This window comes from Gobius niger, assembly GCF_951799975.1.
Source record: "Gobius niger genome assembly, chromosome: 14".
Classification (NCBI taxonomy): Eukaryota; Metazoa; Chordata; class Actinopteri; order Gobiiformes; family Gobiidae; genus Gobius; species Gobius niger.
This window is the reverse complement of record NC_136865.1, coordinates 1,585,597-1,600,531: the sequence shown is the minus strand read 5'-3', so window position 1 is coordinate 1,600,531 and position 14,935 is coordinate 1,585,597. Positions and strand designations below refer to the sequence as shown.

General features: G+C 44.9%; 1 protein-coding gene across 1 annotated transcript; it reads left to right on the top strand.

The window, feature by feature from the left end:
* Positions 1-1,109: 1,109 nt before the first annotated feature.
* On the top strand, positions 1,110-13,294 carry fam221a (family with sequence similarity 221 member A; the record flags this gene model as incomplete). The annotated part of the gene is made up of 6 exons (XM_079570301.1): positions 1,110-1,247; positions 3,606-3,779; positions 6,567-6,757; positions 7,699-7,769; positions 8,755-8,884; positions 13,257-13,294. The coding sequence occupies exons 1-6, from the start codon at positions 1,183-1,185 to the stop codon at positions 13,292-13,294; spliced, it is 669 nt and encodes a 222-aa protein (XP_079426427.1). The 5' UTR covers positions 1,110-1,182.
* Positions 13,295-14,935: the final 1,641 nt, after the last annotated feature.

Sequence of the window (14,935 nt, the reverse complement as noted above, 5' to 3'; positions counted from 1 at the left end):
CGACCAAAAGTCCAAGACAATCCCAAACATCCGACCACTGACTTATGTTGTGCCCCGTGAACGTCAAGTGAGCGTGACAGTCGAAATGCACTCTGGGAAACGGAGTTTGCACGAGTGTCGTAGTTTTTCTCTTACAAAAAACAAGAAAACATTGCATTTTACACAATTTGACCAATTACATGTATGTGTAAAATAGAACATGACCACTGATAGCATCACTAGCATCACTACCAGTCACCGATCGATTGACTGATTGATTGTATTATTGATTGATTGAGTTATATGTATAAATACACTGGTAAATCTACTCTTTTTTTTTCTTTTCTTTTTATTAGAACAAATTCAAAACTGTATTCCTTATTTATACATTATGTACATAAACAGATAGCTCCATGCTACCCTTAGCACCACCTCAAAGCTACTTTAAAAAATTACACTCGCTTATAAACAAATATGGAACCAGAAAAAAACAAGGATTAAAATTTCAACCTTATACAGATTGAAATCATCAGGTGGTGTAGGTCTTCCAAATTTTGAGTGGTACTCTTGGTGCTTTGTATTAAGATCACTCTTTTCATGGTCCAAAACCAACAAGTCAGCTGTGTGGATGCCTATTGAAGAAGAATTAATAAAGCTATATGTTAGGTTTGAGTTGGAATTACCTGATAAAATAAATACATGCATTTGCATGAATATGTCAAGTAGCCTATAAGATGTTGACATATGTTTTTTGTTTGTATTTATTTAGTAAAACTGTGCTTTTTCAGTTTGTTGCCTCAACGCAACGTTGAGGCAGTTGTAGCACTTTTGTTGGAAAAACACAAATAATGTTGGAGATAGGGATGGGCTGGAAAAGAAAAAGTTCACCAAAAAAAAGGAATATTTATTTATTTATTTGTTTTTTTTTACATTTCTACCTTTCACCTATTGTGTCCTGCCAACCCAAAAAGTGGGTTGGAATATTTTTTTCCCTTGGCCATAACTCTGAAGAGTTTACATCGGAATAACCAGGCCTGCTTTAAAATGTAATCAGCCTTCTTTACCACAGTTTGGCCTTTCAGTTCCAGGGATATCAGTCACTCTAACAACATGACACTCAGAGCTGGTTGCCATGGTGACGCTGTAAACATTCTGCTCCTGGGACCAGTCCGTGAACCTGCCAAGCCTATTTGTGTGTGAGACATGGAGCGGATCAGCCTGGACCAGTCAGCTCTGAAGGCAGTGGACGAGTACTGCGAGTACAGGAGGTAGGCTACTCTTTAAAGTGTATTTATACCATTTAGACTTTGCGTCGTCCAGGTATTTCTGATCATGGACACCTCGCCGTGCATTATCCTTTACATAACAGGTTGTCAAGTTTTGGTAATTCTTCTTAATTTGGTGGATAACACCAGTGTTAAGGAAACTATCACAGTTTTACACACATAAAACATCGGCTTGTGGAGAAAGTATGATAAAAAAAAAGTTTAAATCTTTGGTTGAAATTACAGGAATCTGTCCTTAGGAACACCTTAGCAACAGTAGAATACTACAGAAGAAGGCAGATGCACTGAATATACAGCAGATGCCGCTCTTATTTGCAGGTGTTTGATAGTCCTGTAGTAGGTTATTTTTTCACCATTTTTTTTCTAATATTCTTGATCAGAGTAATCATTCATTTTTACTTTCTTAACTTTTGCATTACATAATAAAATGTCCAACTATCTAATATGTTTTCCTCTTAAGAGAAGTGTCAAAGAGTCTACCATGTTGAATGAACAGACAAAAACTCTTTGCATTTACTTTACTTTACTTTACTTTACTTTACTTTACTTTACTTTACTTTACTTTACTTTACTTTACTTTACTTGTCTGAGAAATTAACATCTAGACAAATACAACACACACACTGATACTCTTTGCTTCAGACTAATAGATATGTTGTTGCTGTTGTATCACCTGAGGTCTCATATGACAAGTGTTGTGGACTTCTCAATAGCCTATTGCCAGACAACAATGTCATCCTTATATTTGCATTACTGATGTACTATTTAATGGAACCTGGGCTCTCTTCATTCACTACTTTAACACAACAGACCTTATACAATGAAAACAAAAAAGAATATGTACATTCCTATACCTCCTAAAACAACCACATACCCTCACAAGCACACACACACACACACACACACACACACACACACACACACACACACACACACACACACACACACACACACACACACACACACACACACACACACACACACACACACACACACACACACACACACACACACACACACACACACACACACACACACACACACACACATGTTTATCTCTGCCCACATGACCACTCACCCTCCATTAACATAAATGTATAATAAACGAAACGAGGCAATTTATCATTGTTGCCCAATACAGTGAATGCCTTAAATTTCAATCAATTCAGACTGATGAACAAACATGCATAAGAGCAGGTCAAGCAGGAGGTGAGGTGATGCTCCAGGGCGCCCTCTCCTGGCCAGACCACCAAAGCCTCTTGCTTTTTTTAATGCACAGATTAGGACAGTAAAACATGCATACACAAAATAATTAAGGAATAATAAAATATAAAAAAGTAATATTGCCATTGATGCTAATATTTGTAATACTAGTTGTATTGATGCCATGTTTGTACCACGTTTATTCAACACTCAGGCAGTAACAAATACAGCTGATAAAAAACATAATCATCTTTTCTACTGTCCAAATCAAGCTTCCATATTTAAAAATAGGAGAATGAAGCATTACAGACAAAAAATGTGGCAACAAATATTTAAATAAAGCTTTCAAAGGACATGTCTATCATGATTAAGATAGGAAGATACAACTTTAAATATTAGATAATCCAACAATTTCAGAAAAAACATTGGAAATTTATAAAATCACACCAAAGTAAAAGATATGCAATTTAAAATTCTTAATAATTACTATCCATCTGCGGAGACACTGAGGGGTAGATTTGGTTTTGACCCTTGTGACTTTTGTCATGAAAACTCAGAACAAACAGAACATTTATCCTTCTCTTGTCCAGTTAGTGAGAAGGTCTGGCAGGACGTCCACAGCTGGTAAAATAATAAAATCAGTGATCTTGAACAATTTACAATTGAAGATATTCTGATCTATAATTCTAAACTGACGAGGGACATTTCACTTTGAATTAACCTTATCATCATTATGGGAAATACCACATTCACAAAAATAAATGGAAATAACAGCTGCCAACAGCTGCTTTAAAAATGAATTTTGTATGTTTTTATCCTCCTTGAATTTTGTAAAAAGATCCAACCAAACTGTGGAAGCAGTTTGCCATGCTGCTGAAATGTGTTTGATCCTGTAACACTTTTATTTTTATCTGAAAACAATGCCTTTTTTATTTTACTCTCATCGGATACAATTAATACGAGTGGCTACGGCTACGCATATGACATTCATAGGTCCCAATAAATGGCTATGGACAATCATAAACCATGGCTGGTGATGACTGATGATGGCCATGCTGTTTCACAGACGGACACACAAATGAGATCATGGCATCCAAGTTTAGAACTTACACCCTTTTCTTCTTCCTCCCTGAAAAGGATTGTTGGCGATGATGATGGAGGAACTCTGTTCACCCCACAGCAGTACGAGGAGTACAAGAGGACACAGGTCCCTAGGCGCATGCAGACCCGCCTGTATGTGAGCTTTGGGGTCCCCGGGGGCCTCGAGTGTAAACTGATTGGCCCCGAGACGTCTTGCTTCTGCACACACAGGTACTAATGTCCCAGGTCAGCCAGAAGCAGCCCAAAGTCATAATAATGAATATTATGAGAGAACTAGGTGCTGGGGTTGTGGGACAGGTGTTGGGGTTGAGGGACAGGTGTTGGGGTTGTGGGACAGGTGTTGGGGTTGAGGGACAGGTGTTGGGGTTGAGGGACAGGTGTTGGGGTTGTGGGACAGGTGCTGGGGTTGAGGGACAGGTGTTGGGGTTGTGGGACAGGTGCTGGGGTTGAGGGACAGGTGTTGGGGTTGTGGGACAGGTGCTGGGGTTGAGGGACAGGTGTTGGGGTTGAGGGACAGGTGTTGGGGTTGAGGGACAGGTGCTGGGGTTGAGGGACAGGTGTTGGGGTTGAGGGACAGGTGCTGGGGTTGAGGGACAGGTGTTGGGGTTGAGGGACAGATGTTGGGGGGACAGGTGTTGGGGTTGAGGGACAGATGTTGGGGGGACAGGTGTTGGGGTTGAGGGACAGGTGTTGGGGTTGAGGGACAGATGTTGGGGGGACAGGTGTTGGGGTTGAGGGACAGGTGCTGGGGTTGAGGGACAGGTGTTGGGGTTGTGGGACAGGTGTTGGGGTTGAGGGACAGGTGTTGGGGTTGTGGGACAGGTGTTGGGGTTGTGGGACAGGTGTTGGGGTTGAGGGACAGGTGTTGGGGTTGTGGGACAGGTGTTGAGGGACAGGTGTTGGGGTTCAGGGACAGGTGTTGGGGTTGTGGGACAGGTGCTAGGGTTGTGGGACAGGTGTTGGGGTTGAGGGACAGGTGCTGGGGTTGAGGGACAGGTGTTGGGGTTGAGGGACAGGTGTTGGGGTTGAGGGACAGATGTTGGGGGGACAGGTGTTGGGGTTGAGGGACAGGTGTTGGGGTTGAGGGACAGATGTTGGGGGGACAGGTGTTGGGGTTGAGGGACAGGTGCTGGGGTTGAGGTACAGATGTTGGGGGGACAGGTGTTGGGGTTGAGGGACAGGTGTTGGGGTTGAGGGACAGGTGTTGGGGTTGAGGGACAGATGTTGGGGGGACAGGTGTTGGGGTTGAGGGACAGGTGCTGGGGTTGAGGGACAGATGTTGGGGGGACAGGTGTTGGGGTTGAGGGACAGGTGTTGGGGTTGAGGGACAGGTGCTGGGGTTGAGGGACAGGTGTTGGGGTTGTGGGACAGGTGTTGGGGTTCAGGGACAGGTGTTGGGGTTGTGGGACAGGTGTTGGGGTTGTGGGACAGGTGTTGGTGTTGAGGGACAGGTGTTGGGGTTGTGGGACAGGTGTTGGGGTTGTGGGACAGGTGTTGGGGTTGTGGGACAGGTGTTGGGGTTGAGGGACAGGTGTTGGGGTTGAGGGACAGGTGTTGGGGTTTTGGGACAGGTGTTGGGGTTGAGGGACAGGTGCTGGGGTTGAGGGACAGGTGTTGGGGTTGAGGGACAGGTGCTGGGGTTGAGGGACAGGTGTTGGGGTTGTGGGACAGGTGTTGGGGTTGAGGGACAGGTGTTGGGGTTGAGGGACAGGTGTTGGTGTTGAGGGACAGGTGTTGGTGTTGAGGGACAGGTGTTGGTGTTGAGGGACAGGTGTTGGGTTTGAGGGACAGGTGTTGGGGTTGTGGGACAGGTGTTGGGTTTGAGGGACATGTGTTGGGTTTGAGAGACAGGTGCTGGGGTTGAGGGACAGGTGTTGGTGTTGTGGGACAGGTGCTGGGGTTGAGGGACAGGTGTTGGTGTTGAGGGACAGGTGTTGGGGTTGAGGGACAGGTGTTGGGGTTGAGGGACAGGTGTTGGTGTTGTGGGACAGGTGTTGGGGTTGAGGGACAGGTGTTGGGGTTGAGGGACAGGTGTTGGGGTTGAGGGACAGGTGCTGGGGTTGAGGGACAGGTGTTGGGGTTGAGGGACAGGTGCTGGGGTTGAGGGACAGGTGATGGGGTTGTGGGACAGGTGTTGGGGTTGTGGGACAGGTGTTGGGGTTGTGGGACAGGTGTTGGGTTTGAGGGACATGTGTTGGGGTTGTGGGACAGGTGTTGGGGTTGAGGGACAGGTGTTGGGGTTGTGGGACAGGTGTTGGGGTTGAGGGACAGGTGTTGGGGTTGAGGGACAGGTGTTGGGGTTGAGGGACAGGTGTTGGGGTTGAGGGACAGGTGCTGGGGTTGAGGGACAGGTGTTGGGGTTGAGGGACAGGTGTTGGGGTTTTGGGACAGGTGTTGGGGTTGAGGGACAGGTTTTGGGGTTTTGGGACAGGTGCTGGGGTTGAGGGACAGGTGTTGGTGTTGTGGGACAGGTGTTGGGGTTGAGGGACAGGTGTTGGGGTTCAGGGACAGGTGTTGGGGTTGTGGGACAGGTGTTGGGGTTGAGGGACAGGTATTGGGGTTGTGGGACAGGTGTTGGGGTTGTGGGACAGGTGCTGGGGTTGAGGGACAGGTGTTGGGGTTGTGGGACAGGTGCTGGGGTTGAGGGACAGGTGCTGGGGTTGAGGGACAGGTGTTGGGGTTGTGGGACAGGTGTTGGGGTTGAGGGACAGGTGCTGGGGTTGAGGGACAGGTGTTGGGGTTGTGGGACAGGTGTTGGGGTTGAGGGACAGGTGCTGGGGTTGAGGGACAGGTGTTGGGGTTGAGGGACAGGTGTTGGGGTTGAGGGACAGGTGTTGGGGTTGAGGGACAGGTGCTGGGGTTGAGGGACAGGTGTTGGGGTTGAGGGACAGGTGTTGGGGTTGAGGGACAGGTGCTGGGGTTGTGGGACAGGTGCTGGGGTTGTGGGGCTCATTCTTCTTTCCGTATGTACAACTCTCAGCCTTCTGTCCTGTGCAGGTACAAGCAGCACCAGACCGAGTATGAGGACGTACCGGCAGAGCGCCCCCTGCTGTTGGGTTGTCGTGTACGGGGCTGCCGCTGCTCTCAGTACCAGTATGTCCCACATATGGGCTCCAGACCAGTGCGCTGCCGGTGCAAACATCTCCCACAAGACCACAGCGAGGCCGGGGCACACGTCTGCACCAAATGTACGCTGTAGGCGGGGCATAAAAGTCAGTCATTATGCTTCAAGTTTTTCCCGAAATGATTTTAGAGGATCCATATAAATGAGTGCATACTGACTTTGAACCATGTCATAAAGAAAGCATTGCTGGACTAAACCAGGGAGGAACCAGAGCTCGATAGGTGTTTTTCCACAGCAGGAACCTTTTGCAGTTCTTGGTGCTTTTTAAGTGCCAGTTGTTCAGCTCCTGTTCAACTTTCTGTTGAGACCAGGAACTCTTTGGTGATGTGGATGTGTATTATGATACAATATGTAAGGCAATTGCATGTGAATCACCAAATGTGGCAGATATCTTTTGTTCGACTCACCCACTTTCATTTTGGACATGGAGCTCCTTTTTGTTTTGTTTACATCATGAAAGGAAGTGATACAATTCTGTGAATCCTTGTTTATATATAAACTCCCAAAGCCCAATCTTTGTATGTAGGATATTAGAAATAGTGAGGGCCATATCCTAGGGCCCTCCTATGCAATTTAGTGCAATCTGGTGCATTTTAGGTGACCATATTTCTAATCAGTCTGACTACACATTGATACAAATGAGAAAACAGGCAACATTATGATAATCTTCTATGGACTTACAATGAAGAAAAATACTGATTCATTATATCTTGTTTTCTTAATTTATGCATGATCATTCATTTTACTTACCAACTGAAATTAAGAGCAGATTTTCTTAATTCTTTCCTTTCAATAAAACATAAAATGGACTCATTCGGATAATTTTAGAGTTCAAATTGCCTCCTATACAAACCACTTGTTGAAGATACCTGGTTCAGACTGGCCTGGCACTAGGATTGAGTCAATAGTTACAAGTACATGTTTTACTAGTGTAATCTTACATAGATATGAGCAGTTTTTGGACACCAGCAAACTGTGCACCATTGTCTGATCTTTGACCTGCAGGCTCCTGTCCAGGGTTCAGCAGCCCCTTTGTCTGTGGATGTGGCCAGCCCAGCTCTGCTCACCAAACACTGGTCAGTAACATGGGGGTAGGGGGCACAGATGTAAACAGTGTGTGTGTGTGTGTGTGTGTGTGTGTGTGTGTGTGTGTGTGCGTGTGCGTGTGCGTGTGCGTGTGCGTGTGCGTGTGCGTGCGCGTGCGCGTGCGCGTGCGCGTGCGCGTGCGCGTGTGTGTGCGTGTGTGTGTGTGCGTGCGTGCGTGCGTGCGTGTGTGAGAGAAGTGGTTATAATAATACGCTAATGAGGGGAGTGGTTATAAGGATAGAGAGGAGTGGTTATGATAATGAGGGGAGTGGTTATGATAATGAGGGGAGTGGTTATGATAATGGGGAGTGGTTATGATAATGGGGAGTGGTTATGATAATGAGGGGAGTGGTTATGATAATGAGGGGAGTGGTTATGATAATGGGGAGTGGTTATGATAATGAGGGGAGTGGTTATGATAATGAGGGGAGTGGTTATGATAATGAGGGGAGTGGTTATGATAATGAGGGGAGTGGTTATGATAATGGGGAGTGGTTATGATAATGGGGAGTGGTTATGATAATGAGGGGAGTGGTTATGAGAATGGGGGAGTGGTTATGATAATGGGGAGTGGTTATGATAATGAGGGGAGTGGTTATGATAATGGGGGAGTGGTTATGATAATGAGGGGAGTGGTTATGATGATAGAGGGGAGTGGTTTTGATTATAGAGGGGAGTGGTTATGATTATAGAGGGGAGTGGTTTTGATAATAGAGGGGAGTGGCTATGATTATAGAGGGGAGTGGTTATAAGGATAGAGAGGAGTGGTTATGATAATGGGGGAGTGGTTATGATGATAGAGGGGAGTGGTTATGAAAATGAGGGGAGTGGTTATGAAAATGAGGGGAGTGCGGCTATAGACCAATCAAGTGACTTTGTTTTATCATCTTCACAAATGCTAAAGAACTGATTTTATATCATTCTAACCATTGGTTGGCCTTTTAACGGTCATATGCTCTGGCTCTGCGGTTGCAGGTAGAGACAGCGGTGGAGAGGCAGGCCCGGGGGAGGCCACTGGGGTGGGACGTCCCGTATGCTGCCATGGGGGGTCTGACTGGCTTCAGCTCCCTGATGGACGGGTACCTCAGACTGAACAGCGACGCAGGTCAGAGGAGAGAGAACTTCAAGTATCTGTTGTTTGACAAACATACGGCTTTATTGTCAGAAGTGCATTTCTCCGTCACAGTAGCAGATTGGAGTTTTTCACCAAAGTGTGTTTCTACAGATAACCACGTGAGGGCAGCAGAGAGCAACTGATTACTCAATAGCTTAAAGCTTCATGGGCTGAAAGGGACATTCAAATGCTGTCCCTCACCGAACATTAAGATCACTGCATTACTTTTATTTGTCTTCTTTAACATAATTGAAATCAAAATTGAAGTTGAAGTCAAAAGTAGTGACCCAAATAAAAACTCTAGTACTTATAGGACAGTACTGTGTGACGTTTAAGCGTGAAAGTCTGGTTTATAATAATTAGAGAATTATGATATTTGCAAATAAGCCGTAGAAATTAAACTAATGATAATTCTTAAAATGAATAGAGAGCCTGAATTGAGTGTAATCCATCCGTTACGCCTCCGCTGTTCCAGAGAATCTCCATCTTCATTTCAAGCAGCAACACTTTGAGACAGAAATGAGTGCAGTCGTGCTTTACTCCATTGGCTACACAGAAGAACATTATGTTGACACTATGGTTGTCACCGTATGAAAATGTAATGAAAATGATCATGGTTGTCGGTATTATCGAAAACCATGTATGTTGAATATGTTCAGAAAGCATTGATAGTCCTGCACAAACTGGTGTTGATGGTTTGGAGTGTATTACATGGACTAATTATAGCGCCAGAAATGTGTTTTAATATTTCCGGACAACTAAATAAACCCCTATATCAGGAACATATTGTATCATAGTGTGCTTTGCAGATTTGGGAAAGTCCAATTTAAATTGGACTAAAACTAAATTAAAAGTCCACTAAATTAGTCTTAAATTTAGTCGACTAAATTGACATGCAATTTTAGTCGACTAAAACTAGACTAAAATTGAAAAGATTTGTTTGACTAAATCTCGACTTAAATTAAATTACATTTTAGTCAAAAGACTAAGACTAAAATTAAATTAAAATATGTTGTCAAAATTAACACTGTCAGACAGTCATCATTGTTAATTCATAATAATGTGGCGAGAGTGAATCTATTGCATTGGGGACCAACTCTTATCTGCCCCCCACGAGCCTGTAATGCATTTTGCCATTCCAGTATGGAGGTGTCCGTGAAACAGTAGATATGCTGGCAGTGGGACAGCTGAAACATCCACGTTACCTTACTTGCATTGCATAGAGTTGTGGGTGACAGTCACGCAGATGAGTCATGAGGTTTGAAGGTTTTTTCCTTTATGTTCTGCAACATAAAGGAAAATCCCCAAAACATGCCCAGACTTCAGACTGGGTCCTCTTTTAGGGCTGATAGATGTCCCGAGCGCAGTCGTCTTTTCCTTCGGACATGATTCCAGCTTCATGAAAGTTTGGATTTGGTTGTAAACTATGAAGTGTGTCTGCACAGCAACTTGGCTCACCATGCCTACACCGCGGGCGTGGTAATCCACAGAGATATATATGTTTTTTCTTTTTTTATTGAAACCGTAATTGTTATAGTCAACATTTTTTTCAGGGTTTACTGCTTCACCGGTAACCGTGACAACCCTAATTGACACAGCAAAAGCACAGGAGAATACACCAACTGTAGCAGCTATAGCAGCTACGAACCACTCCTGAGCCAGAGAGAATGGGGGGTTTCGATAAGAACCACCTATTATAAGAACGGTGGTCTACGAAACAAAATCTTCTATTTACGGCTGATCTCTGATCCGTTCTGATTCCGTTCTAAAAATCACCCGCAGTAAACGAAATCCGCAAAGTTGGCAGCTTTATTTTTTACAATGTATTATATATGTATTAAGGCTGTAAAACCCCTGACCACACACTGTTTACACTTTTCTCACTAGTTCACACGGGTTCTCCCTTATTATGCCTGATGCCTGGCCTGTGTTATATATATGTATATATATATATATATATATATATATATATATATATATATATATATATATATATATATATATATATATATATATATATATATATATATATATATATATATATATAGATAGATACCAGAGGTGCCAAACACCAGCTCCTGGTAGACAGAACAGTCGCTCGAGACTGCAGAACCCGACACACTAACCTGAGAACTGCCTGGATTGATTACAAGAAAGCCTACGACTCAATGCCACATACTTGGATCATTGAATGCCTGGAGCTCTACAACATCAACAGGACTCTAAGAGCCTTCATTGCAAACTCGATGAGGTTGTGGAAAACCACCCTTGAAGCCAATGGCAAGTCACTTGCACAAGTCTCCATCAAATGTGGCATATTCCAAGGAGACGCCCTGTCCCCACTGCTGTTCTGCATAGGTCTGAACCCCCTCAGCCAAATAATCAACAAGACTGGCTATGGATACCGACTCAGGAACGGGGCCACCATCAGTCACCTCCTCTACATGGATGACATCAAGCTGTAGCTAAGAATGAGCGAGACATCGACTCACTGATCCAGACCACCCGGATATACAGTGCAGACATTGGGATGTCATTCGGACTAGAGAAGTGTGGTCGGATGGTGACTAAGAGAGGGAAGGTAGTCCACACAGAAGGGGTCTCACTCCCAGAAGGAACAATAGCAGACATTGAGGACAGTTACAAGTACCTCGGAATCCCACAAGCAAATGGCAACCTCGAAGAGGTGACAAGGAAATCGGCTACGGCCAAATACCTCCAACGAGTAAGGCAGGTCCTAAGAAGCCAGCTCAATGGCAAGAACAAGTCCCGGGCAATAAACAGCTACGCCCTACCAGTAATCAGATACCCTGCAGGAATAATAAGCTGGCCAAAGGATGAGATACAGACCACAGATGTTAAGACGCGAAAACTCCTAACCATGCACGGAGGGTTCCACCCCAAATCCAGCACCCTGAGACTGTACGCTAGCCGTAAGGAAGGAGGCCGAGGACTAGTGAGTGTGAGAGCCACTATCCAGGATGAAACATCCAAGATCCATAAGTACATCAAGGACAAGGCTCCGACAGATGACGTGCTCAGTGAATGTCTCAGACAATGGGGAACAGAAGATGAGGTGCTGGAGGTCCCGTCATGGGAGGACAAGCCCCTACACGGCATGTACCACCGAAACATAACTGAAGTGGCGGATATACAGAAATCCTACCAATGGCTAGACAGAGCCGGACTAAAGGACAGCACAGAGGCACTCATCATGGCTGCACAGGAGCAGGCCTTGAGCACCAGAGCAATAGAGGCCCAGATCTACCACACAAGACAAGACCCCAGGTGTAGACTGTGCAAAGAGGCCAATGAGACAATCCAGCACATAACTGCAGGGTGTAAGAACATAACTGCAGGGTGTAAGATGCTGGCAGGGAAAGCTTACATGGAGCGCCATAACCAAGTGGCTGGTATAGTGTACAGGAACATCTGTGCAGAGTATGGGCTGGAAACCCCAAGGTCAAAGTGGGAAACACCTCCAAAGGTGGTCGAGAATGACCGAGCCAAGATCCTGTGGGACTTCCAGATACAGACGGACAAAATGGTAATGGCGAACCAACCGGACATTGTGGTGGTGGACAAAGAGCAGAGGAAAGCCATTGTGGTCGACATAGCAATACCAAGCGACTTCAACATCAGGAAAAAGGAACACGAGAAACTAGAGAAATACCAGGGGCTCAGAGAAGAGCTGGAGAAAACCTGGAGGGTGAAGGCATCTGTGGTGCACGTGGTCGTTGGGGCACTCGGGGCAGTGACCCCCAAACTGGAGGAGTGGCTCCAGCAGATCCCAGGAAATACATCAGACATCTCGGTCCAGAAAAGTGCAGTTCTAGGAACAGCAAAGATACTGCGCAGAACCCTCAAGCTCCCAGGCCTCTGGTAGAGGACCCGAGCAGGAGGAAAAAGATACCGCCCGCGGAGGGTGAGGAAGAGTGTTTTTTTTTTTTTTTTTATATATATATATATATATATATAACAGCATGACAGGGGTCAGGATACAGTTGGTGTGTATATGCAGATCACCGGCGTCAAATGCAAATACAGAGGGAGACAGACACTTGGGATGTTAATGGAATCAGGAAAGGCCTTTTTATTAAGGGCCCGGGCATGTCTGGGACGCAGAAAGTCGGCACTTTCTGGCGGTTAGTTGAAGCTCAGCATGTCATCAGACGAGAGGAGCCTGGTCTTGTGTATTGGCCACACTGTAGCTGGCTTTAGATTATAGAAACTCTGACTAAAATGGTCACAACACCGTGAATGGGGCTGAACGGGACCCACTCATCTGTATTATGTGACCGCTCCTCCACACACTGCAGGCTCTTGTTTTTATTGTTGTTGACGGTCCCTTTATGTCCCTCAGGTCAGGACAGCCAGGAGGCCCAGCCCACCAGCAGCTGAGGACACTCCAGGAGAACCTTCATTGGATACTTATTGTTGTGCTTAAAGTTGTTTAAAAGTTCCCATAGGAGTAATAATTAAAGCCTCACTGCAGAACATTCCAGTATAAATGGCCTCATTTACTAAGCCATCTGCTAAATTGCGAGTGGTAGTAAACAACTACTAAAAATGAGCAAGTGCTATTTTGTGGGCATGTTGCACCTGGTTTACTACGATGTGGAGACAGTCCTCCAACCGAAAACGACACAGATGCTAAAGTTTCTGCTCTGCCTGCAACTCAATCCTATGCGGCCCCCGCTCACTCCTGACGTGTGTCCGTAGATGGCGCTGTGAAACCACGTGACCCCCGCAAAGGGTCAATACTTTTAAAGAAATTACTACAACTTGGGATAAGGGGAATCGGGAGGACGGGAGAGCACAGGTCAAGATTGAGGAGTCCCTCAAGGTTCAATATTAGGTCCAATAATGTTCGTGATATATATAAATGATTTATGCATGTGTGGCATTACCAATTTTGTTGTTAAATATAAGCTAGTAGATCTTATTAATGAATATTTATTATTTTATATAGATATAACACAGAACATCAACAGGTGGCGCAAATCCCGGAAAATCGTACAAAAGCCCCTCCCTTTCATGCAGGGTGTGTCACGTCTCCTGTCAGGGAGATATTTGCCGTTCATTTATCTTCGTACTTTGCATGGCCGCTAATACGAGCTCTTCTGTAGTGTCGCGGATGGCTGAGGGCTTCATAGCACCATTGCATGGCTGCCAAGGCTCTGGTCGGTGATGGCGGTCCGGGGTCTGCTGGGGTCGTCCTGTGAGCACTATCGAAGCACCGGGCTGGCCGAGTAGTTTGTGCGGGCGTGCGGCGGTATGAGCCAGCGAGCGCTACCGTCATTTTCCTACTTTTATGTTACAGTCTAACATGATCTATTTTTAAAAGTCAAGGGGTTTGGTCATGTCGCTGCCTTTTTGTCCTCCTGCTGCCTGGTTTTGTTTTGTGTCCGGTTTGTATGGACTTTAAATGAAACAAATGCGATCAAAGAAATATCATGTTTACTTTTGGAACATTTTCTGTCCGCTCTCGATGAACGAACCTACGAGCCTTTTAGAGGAGCCTTCTCTCCGGTGGTGTTGTCTTTTTGGTTCATCTATTCTATTTAAACCCTGCTAAATTATATATATATATACCACCACCACTCGTCTTGTCACACATGTATGCTGACGACATCACAATACTCTTGTCCAGGAGGTTTTTAACTCAATGGGACTTTCCTGGTTAAATAGAGGTAAAAATAAAAAACGCAAACAAAGCTCTGCAGCTGCTCGTAACCGAGATCACACATGAATTAGATCAACTTAAAGAGTGGTTACATTTAAAGAGGGGGTATTATGCTTTTTTTAGTCCCATAGCACCAGTCTATGGAGGACCGTGGCTGCCAAAACTATAAATATATACATAAATAAATAAATAAATAAATAAATTTTAAAAAGATAAAATTTGCAAAGAAATGCGTGCAATTATGAGAATAAGTGCATTTATTTCTGTATTTATTTATTTATATATTTATTTATTTATGTATTTATTTATTTATTTACATATTTATTTATTTTTGTATTTATTTATACATTTATTTC